General features: G+C 33.1%; 1 protein-coding gene across 10 annotated transcripts in view; it reads left to right on the forward strand.

Annotated features, from left to right (window-relative positions):
- The window catches only part of LOC132703146 (polypyrimidine tract-binding protein 2), a 569,388-nt gene that overhangs the window by 202,844 nt on the left and 346,062 nt on the right, over nt 1-20,482 (forward strand). Inside the window, exon 1 of one of the 10 annotated variants that reach the window (XM_060672254.1) lies at nt 4,406-4,533. The exons of 8 other annotated variants lie outside the window; for them this stretch is intronic. In XM_060672254.1, coding sequence (XP_060528237.1) covers nt 4,522-4,533 — 12 coding nt within the window. In that variant the 5' untranslated portion in view covers nt 4,406-4,521. Of the gene's footprint in view, nt 1-4,405; nt 4,559-20,482 lie in introns of those variants that run through there. One more of the 10 variants, XM_060672252.1, reaches the window with a different exon arrangement.

The following is a 20,482-nucleotide window of genomic DNA, read 5'->3' on the forward strand; positions in this document are numbered from 1 at the left end:
GTCGGTGAATATATTCTTGTTGTTTTGCGAAAATGTACCCAAAAACTAACGGCCGTAGAAAAAGTATAGTATGCAACACGTTCGGTAAACTTTTTAACTCACTCGTTTATTAAACGCTCGCTCCGCTCGTGTCAAATAAACTCGTGAGTCAAATGCCGTTTAACGCAATTGTTGCATAATATACTATAGTATAACGTTTAGGTTGCTTCTCAATTTTACTACTACGTATAAAACACTCTGCTATAGAGGAGACTTTCATTGATAATTTTAACTCGTGTACGTGTTTACGTTGTATTTTTATGAATGACTAGTCTTCTTCGTTGTTACTTTCCTACTTTCGAAAATTACTATGCAACGTTTGTAAAGCGTAGTACATAACGACGAGGGTCCAATACACCAGATGCAATTAAAACGGCAAATCCTTCAGATTCCGTTTCCACTACGAAGAGTTAATGCCCCATAACTCCTCATCCGTTTTCCTCTCTAGTTTCACTAATATACATGTTACGTCAAAGTTTGGGCAATAAGGTCTGGGAGATTAGGCTTGCGTCAGTCGAGTGACGTGACTTCTCGACGCCGAAAAAGGACAAATTTGTCTCCGAATCGGTTGTTAGTGGAGGGCGTGACGCATATTTAATTGCTACGACGACGGGGGTGTTATATCGCCGTGGGGTAATCTGGGTTAATTGCATAAGGCGGGGAACGGTGCCTTGAGCGAAAAAGTCACGAGATGTAGGGTTCAGGGTATTAGAAAGTTTGGTCCAGTAGATCGGACTAACATGCCTAAACCAAATTGTTTTTTGTAATTTAATAATTAGTAATTTTCTTTTTCGACACGGCGATTAGGATAATAGTAGGAAACTTTAAATATAGTATATAGTCCATTAAAAAATTATTAACGTGCTAGGTACAAATTCAATTTCGTAATTTCTTCATGTTTGATAATTCTTTATTTCTATTTTTAATTTGAAATATAGATTCCTGTAAATTTTGTGTTTGGTTTCTGTAACTCCTTTTTATCTCCTTTGGCGTTTGAATCTTTTGAAGAGTACAACTATTATTATAAACTTTACTGCTTATTAATTTGAGTAAACTGTCAACAAGTCATGGTTAAGGCTGAAGTTTAAAACATAAGTATGATGAAGTATGCCTAAATATAAATATTAACGCAAATATCTCACAAATACATTTTTTTATGTCTGGCAAAAACTTAAAATAAAACCAAAGAAATGTGAATTATTAACTTAATATTTTGCTTAGAAACACAGGGTTTTCGTTTAAAGAAAGACACATGTCTTTTATGCTGTTTTTAAAGGCTCTTGCCGTAAGAACCAAGTTTTGAAATTTTTATTACGGAATGCCAAATATACATCTAAAATTATAAACAATTTCCGAAATTTGGAGTAGAAAAATGTAAATGTATTGTTGTTATTTTTTTTCTATTGGGAAATTGACTTAAAATGAGATGTTGAAATTAAATATCATATAGGGTGAAGCAACAAAAAAATATATAAAGAAGCGATGCATCTTTCCAAAGCAGCACGAGAAAATCCACTGAATGATGTGTAATTTAACCATTAGAATCGTCAAAACGCATCAATGTTAATAATCTACCGAATCCATCCTATCACTCCGAACTAATGATTACCGAGTACCGTAAAGCCTCGAAGTGGTTTTAATTTTAACAGATTTTAATGGTACTGACGTTTTGAAGTTACACTTTATGTACGGTGATCAGAGCATAATAGGTTCAGGTGAACTTTACTTAACCTATGTTTGAATACATTATTCAAACCTATGTTCATATAGGCTGCTTAAGTTTGGTTAACAAAAGAGACCAAAAAAACAATTTTTTTTAACGGTTTAATATAACTCTACACTATATCCATTCGTTCATTATGCTATTATAGTGGATAGTCATTACGTGTCGTATTTTTCATTTAAGCTATTTAGACATGCCATGGAAAGTCGTTCCGAAAAAAACAGGTTATTCTATCACGTTGTGGTCAATCGTGGAACAGTATATTGTTTTAAAAAAAATGTATGACAATATTTCAAGGAATGCTTTTTGATAACCCATTTGTCATTTTTTAATATTCATCCGTTATCGTTTGTGTTAATGTTTCGTTTCCTTTTTTTTATTTATCTGTCTATCTAGCTTATATTTAATATATGTGTTAGGTTTTATGCAATTTACTTCACTTATTTAGCGAATATTTGGAAAAAAAACATCAATTAAAAAAGTGCATCCATTGGTCTGTCACATACAAGGAAAATGAATCACATGAACTGATTAATTATTATTATCGTTGGCTGGCGGTGTGGTTGGAAATTGTTCTATCTCTGGATTTGCTCTTCTTGGGTTACATAGACCAGTGCCCGTGTTTTGATTTTGTTTATGAAATACTTCTCGGGACGCCTCATATCTCCGAAACTATATGGGATGGAGCCAAAAAGGTAAATACAAAAGTTAATTGCGTTATTACTAACCTTTAATTTATTTCAATTTTGTAAATACAGGGTGTTTCATTGTTCGTGGGCGAATATCAACTTTCTTATTTTAAATGGAACACCTAGTATATTACTTCAATTTTAAATTATAAACAAAAATCTAGACATAGCCTGTGTATAATGTCCTATACCCAAGTCTAACCGTTTTAGACATTTTTAATTTTTTATGTGAAAAATGACGTTTGCAAGACGGTAGCGTTTATCGTTTCGCTTGAGTAAGTGTTGTTATAGACAAAGGACTCGAATAAGAGATTTCATAAGAAATTTCGATATATATTAATACAAGGTACGCGAAAAATAAGATTAAAAATGTAATTAAAGAAACTGCCAAAAAACTTTTGTTTTTAAGGAAACTACCTAATTTTATAATCTCGTCGTATATAGTATTAAAAATTAAAACAGTTTTGTATAATGTTGTATATGCCTAATATTTTTACTTTTTGAAATATGTATTTCCTTTTAAACACAAATAATATGCTGTTGCCATATAGGTTCATTTAGTGTAAGGTGGCCATGAACGTGTTTGAACAAAACAATAATAATATACATAAAATAATATAAATAAAAATAAATATAAATAAAATAATCTTGCCGATGCGGTTATGAAGACCCAAATGTATGTATGCATTATTTATACAGAATAAGACCGTTACGCGTTAACGTTGGTGAATATTTTATTAACGAACGATCAATAAAAAATTAATAACTTACAAAGTTAATAATTATTGTACCAGTTGTTCAATATATCTTCCACTTTGGGCAATACAAGTAGTATCAAGTGTTTCTGAATACGTAATTTCATTTTTCACATATCAATTCCATTTAAATATGTTGACGGATTGTGTTTGTAAACTAAATGTTTAAGTCTACCCCATAGGGGAGTTAAGTTGGGGCTCCTTTCTCTATAGTCTACATTTAAATAGGCGCTAATTTTAGGACTTATGTGCCAAAGTAAATTTCGTTGTTACCTTTCAAGCACTTAATTTCATTGAATTATGTTTAAACGCCGTCAAAGCCTCCTTACACTAACTGACCTTATATTACAACAGCATATTATTTGTGTTTAAAAGGAAATATTTCAAAAAGTAAAAATATTTGGCATATCCAACCTTATATAAAATTAAATTTCATTTTTAATTTTAATTTTCGCATACCCTGTATTAATATGTATCGAAATTTCTTATGAAATTCGTTATTCGAGTCCTTTGTATATATACAACAAAGCTTACGCTTCCGAATGAAGAAATTGGCAGACATTTTACGTCTTGCAAACGTCATTTTTGGCATAAAAAATTAAAAATGTCATTAACAGTTAGATTCATACACAAAATATTTCTAGAATTTTGTATAGAAGTCAAAAATGAAGCAATATTCCAGGTGTTCCATTCAAAATAAGAAAGTTGTTACTCGCCCACAAAAAATGAAAGACCCTGTATATACAACAGAACAATAAATTGAAGGCTTGTAATACCCCAATTAACTTTTGTATTTAACTTTTGACTTTTGGCCGTATACGTTTTTGAATGGGCGTACATTAATGTGGATATCAATGTTCGTCTACTTTTCGTTATACGTCCTCCACTGAATTTATATTTTGCTCTTATATTTAATTGCTAACGTGTCAGTAGTTTCGTGTGATACATCAATATATACCACCGAACTTTCAGATATTATGAATTGCTCTGGCTAAACGAACGTATACTTCGAGGTCAATTAACACGATATCGGTCTCGTCGAGTATGCCGTCTTCGTTTTCTACATGTGTGTGCGTACTTCCTAAACGGAGAGAAGAAAAACAGAGCCCGAGTTAATAAAATCGGCCTTGAGATTCAATTTCGCTGTCGCATTGGACCGACGAAACGCATTTTTGTATGGATTTTACCGAGGACCTGACGTAGACCCGTCCGAAACTCGGTGGCGTTTAGCAGTTTCCGAGCCCCAAACAAATCTACGGTTTATCGAATTTTGTGATTGTGCTGTCAGTGTGAATTAATCATTGGAGTATCAGTGATGCGAATTAATGTTAGTGACTTTATACGTACTTCGGGTAATTTTTTTGACGCACTGGATTACCGTAGATAAACAGAGTATTATGTCGAATGTATTAAATTCCAAATCAACGCTTTCAAATGACATCGTTCACTAGAGTTTATTTTGATAAATAATAAATAATGTATATTATAAAAAAAAACACCGATTGTTCTGATGCGACTGTTGTTTAGGTGGGAGCAGTTAGCCCGATGAATTTTAAGAGTGCTGCTTACATTTTCTATACTTTCGACCTAAAATGCGCAAGGTCGAATGGATTGTATAGGTTCCTCTGACTTCATAATTATGTGTATTATTTATAAACCTACTAGTTAATCTTAAATATTATAACGACTAAGAATGAAGCGTAGTAGTATTTGCTTTCACTAGTATTATGAGATCCTATGTAATATTTCTTTACCCAATTGCGAAACAAACCTATGACATACATTTTGTTTTACATCAACAAAGACAAGTTTTTATGACTTACAAAACAATGCATCGTAGCGACTTTGTGACTGATAATCCGTTTTGTGCTCGGTACCATTAAATTACCGTAAGTATAGGCATGACGAACGGTGGTCAGTTCATTATAGGAAAATAGTAGCCACTGTCGTAAAGTTTAATGAAATGAAATGAACTTGAATTGAACTTGAATATTATAGTTAAAACTCAGTTATGATATGTTTTTATGTCGCATCAAATGTCAAGCCAGTAACATTTAGAAAATGTCGTTAACGCTTTAAATCTTCCCTTCACATTAAATCCCAACCAGAAAACATATGTTGTTACATTGAATTTGAGGATAATGTATTTGGTTTTAAGCTTTATTAGTTAATGGGATAATCGGTATTCGTAGGTGAGCCACCTCTTTATTACAGATATCACGGTTTAGTCCTTCGAATTAAATTCTAATCGATCACTTGCCGTAAAATATACCGCAAGCGTTCAGTATTCACCGTGAAAAGTTTCAAATAACTAAAATATCGACGCACCTTAACGTTTTGAGGGCAATTTTAGTAGCATGTTTTTGGTTAGTTTGGTTTGTTTTGGTTCGATCAGTTGACTTGAGGCAAATTTTCAGTTAAGTGACACTTGACTCTTAGAGTTTACAAGAACTTTAACCATGTAACTTAATTCACTTTGTAAGTTGCTGCATATTGTAGCATAGAAAAATATTCCATAAAAAGATCAAACGGCTAAAGTTAATTTGCAAAATAATTTTCACATGTCCGGCGTGGAAAATCTTTTTGTGCGAGTGACATCTTGTTAAATTTCTGCATAACAGGGCGCAACGAGCAGTGTTGGAGGACTCCACTTTTGTTTATTTTTCATTAACATGCTCGACGTTTGTGCAGTATGCCGGAACTCAAAAGACCTTTTGTAGGATGTCGCGTGAACATTACCGTAATTGGTTTTGACATTGTGTAGAGCGGACACCGTTTTAAAAGCGATAAATTTCAGTCGAACGGAATAGTGTATAATCGTGGCGCTTTATGCGATTGTATGAAACCCTTTGGCTAACTCAAACATACATCGGAAATTTAAATACATTTGCGTTACATTTTGTGCATGCGAAAAGTGCAAAAGTTTAGAATCTCTGAATGGAATTATTTCGAAAAGGAAAATAATATTCAGACGATTATATAAAAACTGCCTTCCTCTTCAGCTTCTTTTAAGGGTTAAAAAAATAAAGGAAAAAATCCTGCCGATCTGAGAGTAATGGCATTCTTATCCTCAAATTTAATATTGATTGATTTTAATTAATTTTGATCAATAAGTTGTTAACAAGCACTGACAATTTGATTACTTCAGGCCTGGAAACTAGTTTATATTTTTCCCCTTGTGGCTGTTTATAAATTCTGTTTAAAAACTAGAAACTTATCGTAAATGTTGGACTTATTGATATAACCCGAAAATAAAAGCCGATAGATAGTTATCAATATAATAATAATAATAATAATAATAATAATAATAATAATAATAATAATAATAATAATAATAATAATAATAATAATAATAATAATAATAATAATAATAATAATAATAATAATAATAATAATAATAATACTTTAGACTTTAGACTTTATTGGGCATTAAATACATTACAAGAACAACAAATGGCAAGTCACATCTGTGAATGAAAATGGATTAACAGAATACCAAACACTTTCTAATAACATTCATAGAGAGAAACATAATTATCAGATAGACATCAGATAGACAAACACCAAACATTGAAACAAAAATTAGGTAAAAAAATAAGTAAATAAATAAATAAATAAATTCCAAGTTAGTATTATGGAGACACTCGTGAAGCAACACGGATCTACTCATCTGCAGTATAGAATGCGTTCTCCAATAGAAAGTGTTTTATTACCTTACAAAATTTAGTGAATGGCAGATCCTTGACAACGGTTGGTAGAAGATTGTAGAGTAATTAATGTACAATTTATTTAACTCGGATGTGCGCAGCCTAGAATGGCCCTGGATAATTAATTCAGATCCCCCGGTGTAGTGATTGTGGCGATCACAGTGCTTAGGCATACCGTTTTTTAGCTCATGTATGCGAGTGACTGTATAGTAAATAAATAGTGATGGTAAGGTAAATTTTGAGAAGAGCGGGCGGCAGTGATCACGAGGTTTTGCATTCGCAATCACACGTATCGCTCTTTTTTGCATAAGAAAAGCCTTGCGGGCATGCACGGAACCACCCCACAAAACAATAGCGTACGCTAAGTGAGAATGGAACAATCCGAAATAAGCAAGTCTTGACATGATAGGAATGAGTGACTTGTTTAAGTATCTAATTAGAAACAATTGACTTGACAGTTTGTGGTAAAGGTGTTCAACGTGATCTTTCCAAGAAAGAGTACGATCGATCCAGACTCCAAGTACCTTAACCGGAGCATTGTTTAAATTGTGCACCTTGCTACAAGAGAAAATAAGATTGTTTGTTTTATTTTCGTTTAACTGTAATAATTTATTAGCATTACATGAGCAAAGTCTGGCATTAAAGCCACTCACACTTAACCCGTTTCTAACTACAACTACATATAAATTACAAGTATGTATGAAATTACAATATAGAATGAATGATATACATGTATTCTAACGAAACTTTGATTTGAGATCGCTATTTAAGGAATTGAACAAGCTTACAGCATTATATGTAAAAGAACATTGAAATTTTTTTGTTTCGTGCAATGGCATAGCGATTGATGATTGGTGTCTTACATTCAAGACATGAACGGATTTCCTAAATACTAAATTTATTACATGTTTCAAACAGCATAAAAAGTTGTATTTGATTTTTAACCAATTCAATTTTTTGAGAGCGGCGGATATGTGGTCAAACTTGCGTAGGATAAAAATAAAGCGACAACAAGTATTTTGGATTTTTTGTATACGATAAGATGTAATAGCGTCCAAACAGGGGTAATACACAATGTTACAATAAGACAATCGAGAGAGGATAAGACTTTGACACAACAGTAGTTTCATATCTTAGGACAATATATCTCTATTTGAATATAACAATTTTAAACTCATATAACATTGTTGTCATATACTCGTCAATATATAGACCCAAATTTTTAACAATTTCTACAACTTGAATAAGATTGTTGTCAACGTATAATTTCATTCTAGACTTCTAGACACTACACGTTGATGGATTTAAACGTAAATTATGACCCTCCGCAAAGGTGACTACGTTTTCGAAATCCTTATTTATGCTGTTCACTGCCTCCTCGCAACGGTCGCGTTCGAAACTATGGAACAATTGGAATGGTATCATCGGCAAGAAATTGTACTTGGCACTGTGCATATCACCCACAGAAACGTGGTTGGCGATTCAATTAACTAATGTACTCTTTCTTCCAATTTCTAATCATTTCTCTTGCTTCTTAAATCATTTTCATAATGCATGGCCACGAATATTACCAAAAATAAGTCAGTGATTGTGTTAAAACAAATTGAATCTTTGTAACATTTTAAATTAAATGACTGAGATTTCGATGAGCCTATGCTATGCCTAAGAGTGCCTAAAGCCGGTGGTAGTTTAAAGTTTACAGAAATTTATAAAAATACAACTGACATACTGATTAAATTTAATTTTTTATGTTATTCGTGGGCTGATTTACTTTTCATTTCAAAACAAAGCAAAATACGAAAATAATTTACGGGACTAAAAGTTGTATTTTTACTACTTGATAAATTAAAAAAAACTATGAGTCACTATTTTATATCAACATGCTATATTTCAGTGCCTTTCAAGAATAATAGCACTAGTGGGTCAGTAATTTTTGTTGTTGATAAATTTCATTTCTAATAGTCAAGCAGACCGAATGCTCCTCTGGTTTCAATAATAAGATCACAGATTTAGCTATTTACTTTCTTTTAGAATTGTGTAAGTTTATATTTATTCTTTTGATTTCCTGATTCATTAACTATTTCAATAACACCCTCCGTAGTTCAATTAAATTATTGCTTTCCAGAGTTTTTTGTGAACTAAATACATTTAATTTGTTTTCATATTTTTATTTAGCCGATAGATATACTCGTAGCCGTGACTAAAGTTAATGCTTCACAGGTTGTCTGGCAGTTTCGCTAGAGAACAACGTTTAGGCTGCCTGATGATTACGATTTTTAATTTCGTGTAATTCACATGATTTGTTCGGTGATTTATTCAAAGGCAATTAAAAACTCTTTATTAAACTTGTAAATTTTGCACCCGAAATTTAATTTACAGACAAGGCGTAGGCTTCGACGAAGACGAATGAAAATACTTTCGAGTCCAGGGAATTTCTTTTGAAACAACACAATGAAAATTGGGGAGAGTAGAAAATTTATTTAAATATGAAGGAGGGCGATAGCGAGAGATCGCCAGCGGGCGGAATATCGGATAGTGGGAAGTCGAAGGTTTGATGGCTTTTAAACGATTGCGAACTCTCTGAAGCCTTAACTGTTGTTAATGTCTGAGTACAATTATTATTTTAGATAATTCTATCGGGTTTTTCCTATAAGTCTGAAGTGACAAATTTTCCACATTGCCAAAGTACCTCCCTATCAGTCTAAAAAATGTCTTTAATGTTCAACCACTCTCGTTTGTTTTACTTTAGCGTTTTTTCTTTGGATCCAGCAGGTTTGCCCTTACGGAGATTACTTTTATAAGATTCAATTGGAATTGCATTAATTAAAAAAAATGTCCTTCGTTATCCTTTTATTATCAGAATGGGAATAATAAAATTTACTTTTTATTGTAACTTATTGTAAAAATTGACTCATAGCAACTCTACTCACTACTCTAAATTATCCATGTATACACTGATGCAAAGTGTCACTTTAAAACCTCAACTTCATTAAGTCTGTTGTCAGTAATTTCTACTATTTCCAGGACTTGACTGAGAGCGATGGTATTTTGACGTTTGTCAAGTTTGAATGTCACGTTAGCGTCACTCAATGATTGAATTCGTGATGTTTTACAACATGTAACAAAATGTTGAGAGAAACTTTCAGGGAAAAAAGAATTAAGCTGTGGAAAGCGTTAAAAAAATTGGCGACATGTGCAGAGTTAATATTATGCTGTAATTCAGCACACGGATAGGCGCCTTTAGTATAATTATGTGAGTATTTTAGCGTTTTGGTTCTTTAAGCGCTATAGACACGATACCAGCTAATTTTTCCCGAATTTGTGCCTGTAAATCGGCGCAAACTATTTGTTTTTATAAACTTAGTTTAACCTCTATTGACTTTGTAAATAAAGTCGAATTCACGAAATGTGACTCAAAAAGTGTATATATAACTTTGAGGTTCTAGGTATCGCACTGGAAACATCTAAGTGGAAAAAATGTTCGACAGGCACCTCGTATAGACAGAACGCTCATTCTTTCATTGCAAGTCTAGTAATTGCAGAAAGTTTCGCGTTCCAAATATGTAATTATGACAAGTACCAACGGACAATTTCGTTAAAAAACTGTAGGTATTAGAAAATGTATCCAAGAAAATTACAAACTAGTATAAAACAAGTCAATAAACAATTAGTTCTAAATGTAACGCCAAAAAGTGTCGTTTGTTGTCCCAAAATTAAAAAAAAAAACATTTTGCTCGCAAAAAGTGCATGAAACAGTTGAATAATTTTTAAAAAATAAAAAAAGGTACCATTTGGCACTATGGGCTGTTAAGTACCATAACTGATCACAATATCTACCTGAAAGACACTGCACTGTCTATTTTATGAATAGTGATCCCCACATTTGGGTGCTCTTCTAAAGGTATCAGCCTCTCTGGCAGCTCCATTATTGACAAGGAATGATATCCATTGTTTCCTTACAATTTCATCTTTTGGTAAACAAAAAAATAAAATGTAAATTGAATGACACTACCTGGATAAGTGATTATTATATCAAAACTGGGAAACAGACATATAGGCAAGTTCACAAAAATTGAGATAGGGAACATGGATCAGTCCCATAACTTATTGTACTAAATAGTTATTCATACGAAGGCAGGTAGGTGAGTCAAGGACATAGCTTAATCAAGATCTCTTCTTTCCAAGTTGTGCATATGATATTTTTCCTACTCAAGTTGTCCCGAATCTAAAAGGAGATTTACAAAATCAGTATTTATTGTTAGAACTGTTTCTATTTGATCATTGTCAAATTGTGTTCTTCCAGTATTCATTTACATTCCTGACCTACAAATTTTGAATAGTTGCCTAGAATTCCTGGTAATTCTCAAAAAATTCCTTTAATGCCTTCAGACTTCCCAAAAATATACTGCAGATTTATCGTTTCAATTCTGTTGCAGATAAACTGATTCTGGTAATTCTCCACTTTCTGCTGTAATAATTTCTGTAATTTTTAACCAATTCATTTTCACTAAGAGTGATGACAAACGAAAACTTTCCCACATTGAGTCTTACAAGGATTTGTAATTGTCAAAGGGTAGTTCTTGTTCTAGTAAAACTTGCAGCTTAATTATTTTCTTATAGTTCCTGTAATTCTTGTACACTAAAATATATTACCCAAACATCTTTCCTATATAGCTATTTAAGTGTATCTTGCAGTTTGTTAAATCACTGGGGTTTGTCCAAGATCCCATTAGGTCCTCATATTTGCCACACTTAATTAATAATAATTAGTAATTTCGTGAAGGAGCAATTGAAAGCACAAATTATACAAGTTTGTGAGTGTTCGTCCCATAGAAACAACTTTGATATCTTTTATATTAACTTGTACATAAGGTAAAACTTACTCGTATTCTATTCCTTATAGTTTTGGCCACAAACACAACGAGTTTTTCACAAAACACAAAAAAAGTACGCAGAGAACCAAACCACCAAAAATGTAAACAACTATGGCACAGACTGGTGTTCTCGGATTTCACAGACTGATTTTGCGTTCTTATGAAAATTAGTCAATTTCTTCAGAAAACTTACGGCAATGTGGCAACTCAGTTAGTCGGGGGTGACGCATGGGTAAAAGATTTCTCTACGAAAATATCATGGCCACCTGCGGCCCATCACCGTACTAGTATGTTTTTACAAGAATGAACCCTACAATTAGAAGTGGTATGTAACATGGCCGTGAATTTTTTCAGATTCTCGTTCGTTTATTAATCGACTCGAGCCAAAACAAACTCGTGACTAAAGAGTTGTTTATTGAAAGTGTTGCATAATGTACTATTTTTATTTCCTACACTAAAACATCCAATTCATTCATTGATCAAGTGGGCTCAAAGTGTCAGTTTAAAACTTCAGGTTCGTTAACCATTGCGTGAATATTAGCGGTACTTCGACCATGGGTTTGGAAGCGATCGGATATTTTCGATAGATTTTAATAATTTTTGGTAATTTGCTATTTATCAGTTGCTGTTTTGGAAAAATGTATTAAAAGGGTTATAGTCGTAGAAAGATTAGTATGCAACAAGTTCATAAACTTCATCAATCATTAAGAGTGACATTTTTACTATACGGTGTTGAATAAAAATGTCATGTTATTTTGAAAATATTAAGGGAACATTCCGTGCGTAGAATTTTAATTTCATTTTTAATGGTACCAATTTGTAAAAGAAAATATTGTAATTTTGAATTTACCTAACTATTTTATCTTTTTATAATTTACAATAATCGGGTTAGGTTTGGGTTTTCTGTGATCGTTATAACAAAGTGTAGCTAGTTCATTAGGTCTGTTTTCTGTAGTCTGATGTTAACCTGTTTTTTTTTTGTATGCTATGACGAAATAGTTTTTTAGAGTAGCCTGAGCTGTTTTTAGTTGTTTAGTTCTTTATATTGGTCAGGTAAATAAAACACACCCAAATTGGAACTGAAAGTAATAATAAGTTGATAAGTCAGTCCTTTTCATCCATTTTTTTCAAAACTTTGTTGCGCCCTCTGTTTGGAATATATTGCGATCACAAATGCGATAATGCGAGTTTGCGAGGTTGATCTGACTGAGAACTGCCAAAAATACTGTGATCATTTAATTATTCCGAGTTTAGCATTTTATTATTTTGTTGTAAAACTGTTTAATTTAATTCCACATTAACAATATATTTTGTTGAACTTATATAAATATCTAAAGAACACGTTGCGGCCGTAGTTATGAGAGTTTTCATTTTGTTTTTAAATTTTCTTATTTTCTGTATATTTCAAATTTTGAAGGGTTTCCAAAGACTTAAAATTAATTTTTAAGGGCTGCTAATTCTTTGTCTTTGTGTATGTGTTCGGTGTGCTTAGTGCACCTATAATTTTATGGTTGTAATTGCTTTGACTTATGCTTAAAACTTTTTCCTGACAAAATTTAGTATGTATTATTCAGTTTTCTAAAACGGCGTTTAATAAACTCGATTCTTTGTCTTGCAGTCGAAAATTTAATTAGAAAACTTCAAAAACGAAATATATGCATTAACAGACCGTGGGTTATTAAAATGCGGAAAAAGTGGCGCTCATTAAATAAAACACCCACCCCCCACCGCCCTATTATTCGTATGTAATTCAGTATTTCTCGTTTACGCGGGTCAAGAAAATTAAATTTTTTAAAAAACTCAGAACGGCGACTTTTAAAAATAAATCGTATATAGCCCGACGGACGCCGAATTCGACCAAAGGGGAGAATTTATTTAATGAAGTTTCCGAAACCGCATGGAAAATATAGAGTTACGGCATCGGTTTAATTCCAAGAGTAGCCTTATTACTAACGTACCCTCATTAATAGTATACATACGGGGTAGGTGGTTAATGCCGTTTGCAAAATTTTATATTTTAAGTTACCATCTGTGTCTTCTCTGTTTGGTAACTTATTGAACAGATAATAACTGTTCCTCATAGAAATTTTTGGCCTAGATTTCAGTGGTACTTTCAGAATACGGGTGCCGTAACTTTTTGATCTGAACTTGAATTTCTCTATAAGCTTCCTTAAAATGCCACTTTTGCGTAAGGGTCCGAATGGAAACGTTTGAAAATTTGCTACTAGAAATTTGGAAATGTCGCAAATAGCATTTAAGTGCGATTATTATGTCACGAATTCGGCAGATTGCAAATGTATCTGATGGATATAATGATTCTTTATCTTAAAAAGGAAAATGGCGAAGCACTTATTGTGAAAACTGCATCGTCTTCCTTTCTCCAGAGATAAGTCAGCAGAAGTGTCGAAAATGGATAACCGTTATGAACGTTAGCATGATGGATACAATTTGTGCATATTATTTAGGAAACTCATATTTGTAGTAAAGGAAATGGTTAATATCATGAACTAGTTGTAAAAATATTCTTCGATACAACTTTGAAAACACAAGTTAGACATTTACGGAAATGGAAACATTTCCGTAAATGTCTAACTTTGCTTTATCAAAAGATTAGCATCAAGTTATTTTATTTTTTATTTAATTACATTTTCTTCTATTGATTTATGAGTATTTGTCTGGCGAACGGAAGGGGTCCTCTATAAACTATATCTAAAATTTTAGTTTCCTACGAATCTAAACATTACATTTAATTCAACAAGAAAAAAAAGAGAAAAAAACTCTGCAGCAAATCGAATTTATATCCAGAGCGTTTAATTTAATATTTCAAAAGTGACGGTACTTTTTCGAAATCGCAAGTCATATTTTTTTTGTGCACTACGGTCACACCCTGTACAATATGAGAAAACGCTTTATATGAAGATTATAGCACCGGATCTCCCGCTGCACTTGAAGTGTTCCCTAGCGAAGCCCAAGAATCGACGAAAAGGCAGTGCTGCCGTCGTCGGATGAGCCGCACAATAGTGTTTTGGATATTTGAAGGGGGCAACATTTCAGTGCTCAAGCTTAAGAATATGCCGAGTAATAGCGATTTAAAAATCGTAACAGAGATCAGAACAAGAGAGAGAGAGAAAAGAAAAGTCTCTTTTTCGAAGCCGAGTCTAACTATACTAACGGCAGTCCCCTTACCGTTATCTTGATCTCGAGCTGAGGAGCTCATTAAAAAAATTCAATTTCATCGGATTATAGTATGGACTGCGTAGTGCTGAGCAGTCGCCTCGCACATCGAACGAAGTTTGCGAAAGCAACCTGTTGCCATGTCTGAGCTGTGACGAACACCTTTCTCCTTTTCTAAACACAGAACGACTGTCTTCTTCTTCTTCTTCTAGTGTACCTATATGCACGTTGGCGATCCCTTATACTTCTGCATTCTCTATATCATATGTAGGGGTGCCGTTCTCAGCATGCCAGGAATGTTGTTTTCGACCCGAACTTCGCCGACCATCTATCTTGCCTTGCCTTGCCTATCTTATAAGATATCTTTCGCTCTTTTATGGGTTCTAGAAGCTCTATCTGCACCCCGACCATTCTCAGGACTTCCTCGTTAGTTGTATGTGCGGCCCAGGGAATATGCAGGAGTCAGTGTTCACGTTTCAAGTGGTATTCAGTGTGCGTATTTTTAGGGACCATGTTTCTGCTCCACATAGCAATATAGGCGACACGTAGCACTTTATTACTCGAAGATGAAGTGTCAGTGGAAGCGAATGTGCAAGAAGGATGTTCTTTAGTTTAAAACGGGTGTCATTCGCCTGCCCTATCCGTATCATTACTTCTTCAATATGTTCGCATGACTTTTGTTTTGGATGCGTTAATTTTGAGCCCAAACTTTTCACCTATTTGGTTAATTTTGTCCAAAATGTGTTGAAGGTCCTCAGGAGAATTTGCCAAATGCAGCATACCGAATATTGTCAATTGGAGTTCCATGGATTTTGATTCCTCTATTATCTCCTTCCAGAGCCAATTGAAAAATCTTTTCTACGTAGATACCGAATACTAAATTCAACTAATATTTACAATTTCAAATAATGGGAATGTACGGATGGATGGATATATTTTAAGATATTTAGCAAAATAAGACTCAGGTAAGCTAAAATTATCATAATTATACATTTAAAATTTAAATTTTTCTGAAAAAAAAAATAATTAGAATTTTTGAAAAACAATGGAAAAAATAGAAAAAATTAAAAACCAACTAGAACAGATTGTTTCAGAAAGAAACAAAAAATATATTTATTTAAAATATTTTTCAACAATTGCAGAACGTTATGGAATTATACACGATGCTCATTTGGCAACTAGCCACGGTGGCCAAAACAGATTAGTAAAAGAAATTAATAGCAAATACAACATTACTAATGAAGCAGTTATGTTGTATTTATCTTTATGCGAAGCATATCAATAAGGGCAAGAAAAAAGCAATTGTGATAAAACCAATTTTGACTGATGTCAAATGGATCTTATAGATTTACAGACACAACCGTATAATGAATTTAAATTTATTTTAAATTCTCAAGATCATTTAACCAAATTTAGTGTGCTGCCCCCACTAAAAACAAAACATGCGTCAGAAGTAGCAAAGAATTTATGGACACTTTCACTTTTTGGGAGCTCTATCCATTCTCCAATGTGATAATGGTGGGAAGTTTGCAAATAAAATTATCCAAGAATTAGGAAACATGTGGGATGGTGTGAAAATAATTTTATGGGAATCCTCGCGATTCACAAAGCTAGTGCTCAATATCCAAACAACCAAGTGGTCAGCCAGAAGGTTTAAAATATGTTGAACTGATGAAAAATAGAGCTTTTCATGAGGGTATAAAGCAAACTCCTTGCGAAGATTTATTCGGAACAAGAATGAAATTGGGTATGAAAACATCAAATTTTTCTATGGAATCTGTTGAACAGCTGGAAACGGAAGAAGAAGAAGTAGAAGAGCAATTACTAGGAGTACACACATCCCATTCACCACATAGCAAAGTCACAGGAAACGATGAATTTTCCATTGAAACGTTAAACATAATTTTTTATGATGGTTTATTATGCAACCAAATTGAAGAAAAAGATGGAAGTTTTGAGTTAAATTTTGTTTTAAATGAGAAGAAAATTTTAATTGATAATACTCGAAGGAAAGCAAGGGAAAATTTCGAAAGAAATTTCGAAAGAAAAAATTCCTGCTGCTGTGATTGGTGATTAGGTTAGGGTTTACATTCCAGATGTTGATCGTGCTAAAACGGATCCAAAAAATTTGATTTGCATTGTTGTGTCTAGAAATGACGATAAATTAGGAACTAAACAGGGAGTTTTAAAACAATCTTATTCTAGGAATGAATTCGCCCAAGTTTATATCATATGAAGATGTTCCTCAAGATGTTGAGAAATCGGTGAGAGAAATTATAGGAATGCAGTCCCTTACTGTTGGACAAGGTTTTCTCAAAAAAAATGCAGTTGTTAAAATGCTGGAATATTATGTAATCCCAAGTGCCGCAATAGCATTTCTGTAAAATACCTAATTACACACCGATCTTGCTTGCGGGAAACGTCACTTTACCACGTAGGTTTCGTTTCCCACAAATCTGAGCCACTTCGAACATTTCCGGGATTTAACCGCACGGGTCTGGGAGTAATCGGATGTTTTCGGAGATTTTACCGCACGGTTTGAATTTTGACGTTTGTCAATTCTGATGGTCAGGTCAGTAAATGTATTTGTGTTGTTTTGCAAAAATGTACGCAAAAACTAATACACAGAACAATGATACATTCACTGAACATGGCCGTCAGAATTGATAATCGTCAAAATTCAAGGCGTGAGAAATATCTCCGAAAACAAACCCGTGCGGTAAAATGGAATCACACAGATTATCCACTTTCTTAGAGAATGATATTTATTTTGAATTTAGTTACAAAAAAGCGCAGGTGTTGGAAGTGCTAAATTCATATTCAATTAAAACACAGTATGTATGCGATAATTTGCCAGAACATACTGAGCATACTGTGTTACGTCTTCCTCCATGTCATTGCATGTTTAACCCCACAAAGTATTTATCAAGGTCCGAGCAGAAAATGTTACTCCTACTTTAAGTCCCAGTGTTATTAATTTGATAAAAAATGTAATTAATAACATACCAACTGAGAGTTGGAAAAAATCCGTACAGCAAATTATAAGAAATGAGGACTCTTATTCTATAGAAAACCACATAAATTCTATTATAATGAATCTTTGTGACAACCCTGATAGTGAAACAGAATTGTATTTAGACATTTAGAATGAAGATGTATTGTTTTTTCTTAGTGTAATTTAATAAGATACCCAACTAAACAAAAAAAAATGTTATTACCAAAACTTCGAAGAATTTAGACACCTTTAAAGTTTTGCGTGTTTTTTTTTGTTGGATAGAACACCCTATACATTTTTGCAAATTGCCATTTTGTGTACAACGAGAAAAAAATAAATATATTTAAGAAAACATGTTTTTCTACTCCCGTCTGTAAAATAAAAATTTCGGGCGATTTTACCGCACGAGTTTGGGAGCAAACAGATGTTTTCGGAGATATTTCTCACTCCTTGAATTTTGACGATTGTCAATTCTGACGGCCATGTTCAGTGAAAAAGTATTATGTGCAACACGTTCGGTAAACCTTTTAAGTCACTCGTTTATTAAACACTCGCTACGCTCGTGTCAAATTAACTCCTGAGTCAAATGCAGTTTATCGCACTTGTTGCATAATATAATACTTTATAGTTTTATAAAATTTAACTGTTATAATAAAGAAAAGTATGTTATTATTATTATTTGTTTGATTCCGATCGTATTGATCCTGAAAGACTAGGACGAAAATTGTATTTATGAATATTGGGATCATCACCTAGGACATATTATATAATATGCAAAGAAAAGTATGTTTTGTTTGTCATTTAATTAAAATATTTTTCGTTATTAACGCCTTTTGTTTATTTTTTTTTTACTGCAACATCATTTTAATTTATTTGTATTCCAACTTTTCTTCAAACATGAAAGTAAGAGTATACATTTACCAAACATTTGCTGGGAAATGTACATATGCATTATATTCAGTTCACATATACCTAACTTTTTGGGAAATGTACACATTTTACGGTAAAAGTGTACATTTCCCAAGGGTGTACATTAACCGTAACATATATACTAACGAGCGCTATCGAACGCATTGGTTCATGTTCGCCAGGGTTCGCTTGCTAGGCGGTACACCAAAAGAAAATTCGGTCGAATTCGTTCAGTCTGTTGTTCGTTGAATTTTGAGTGGAATACTTGTATCCTATTCCTATTAAAAAAAAAAGTGGTAGAAACATCGACCAATATGTAGAGTATACCCGAGAAAATAAATGAACACTAAGAAAAAAAATTATTTGCGTTCGCTTGTTCAATGTAGACAACGACAATACTTTATTGAACGCCGTACAAATTCTTACGAATTTATTCGTACGCATTCGTTCGGTATGTCTGTACAGGCCAAATTATGCAATTTTTTTGACCTAACAGCATTTTTTTTTTGTTTTTCGGTTGTCCTGTTTGTGTCTAGACGGAAAAATTCAAAGTAAACCGTAACATCAAAAACGGTTACTGAAGCGAGTTTTGGTATTCCGTATCGAATTGTTTCGTTTTCGGCAACCTCCCTAAATTTGCCTGATGGAGCTTTTAAAACCCGTTGGGGTGGTAAATTGATGCGGAAGCAGCAAACGTTTGTTTGATCTCCTCTAAACCAATTAACTTTATTAGTTTTGGTTAATAAAGCGAGGCCTGTACACGCTGGAAACGTACATAATTGGTTATGGATTATATTTTATATTCTGTATTGTGATTGAATTGTTACAACTTTTTGAGCTATATTTTGAGTTTGAAGAAATTAAGTGTTGACCTTTGAACGTATATTTTAGTGACAGTTAATTAAATTTGGTCCATTAGCAGATTAATATGAAACTAAATGGTCCTTGAATTTATCGAATTTCTCTTTCACAGTATAGTTTGAAATTGAGTTTTTATTATACATCCTCTTCATTGTTATTATAAACATTATGGCCAATCTTTACAAAGCCGTTTTTATCTCTTTATCTTTATATAGAATAGTTTTCTTTCTCATTAATCGGCATTAACTTGCAGAGTAATATTCAGCTCTCGTTTAATTTATTGTGGTTACGTCTTGTCGGTTGATCGCTTCCTTACAGGGGTGGGATGGGGAACTGCAGGTCTATGCTCATCATATTCGTGTTGGGGAGGGAAAGTTTGGATGATACTAACTAACCAACTAAATTTGGTATGACGGCAAGAACAACTTCACTAACCCTCCGAATGTGATCATAATTGTATTTCATCAGGTGTCATCAGCCTTCAATACAAGCTAACTTACATTTTGGACGATTTGTGGGACCTTAGGATTAGGGCGGATACATATATAACCATATCAGTTTATTGTGAGAATTTTTGCATACAACTTCCACACCCACTTGAGTTCTGATGTAAACAGGCATTTAATTTTAATAATAATGAAAATCTATAAGCTATCTACATATCATTCGGAGTTTATATTTTGACGATATAAAGTTACGAATAGGCAAGCTCATCATGCAAACGGAGATGCATTCCCGTGAGACAATTCACAATGC

The sequence above is a fragment of the Cylas formicarius genome, unplaced genomic scaffold, assembly GCF_029955315.1.
Source record: "Cylas formicarius isolate icCylForm1 unplaced genomic scaffold, icCylForm1.1 PGA_scaffold_6__28_contigs__length_40554024, whole genome shotgun sequence".
Classification (NCBI taxonomy): Eukaryota; Metazoa; Arthropoda; class Insecta; order Coleoptera; family Brentidae; genus Cylas; species Cylas formicarius.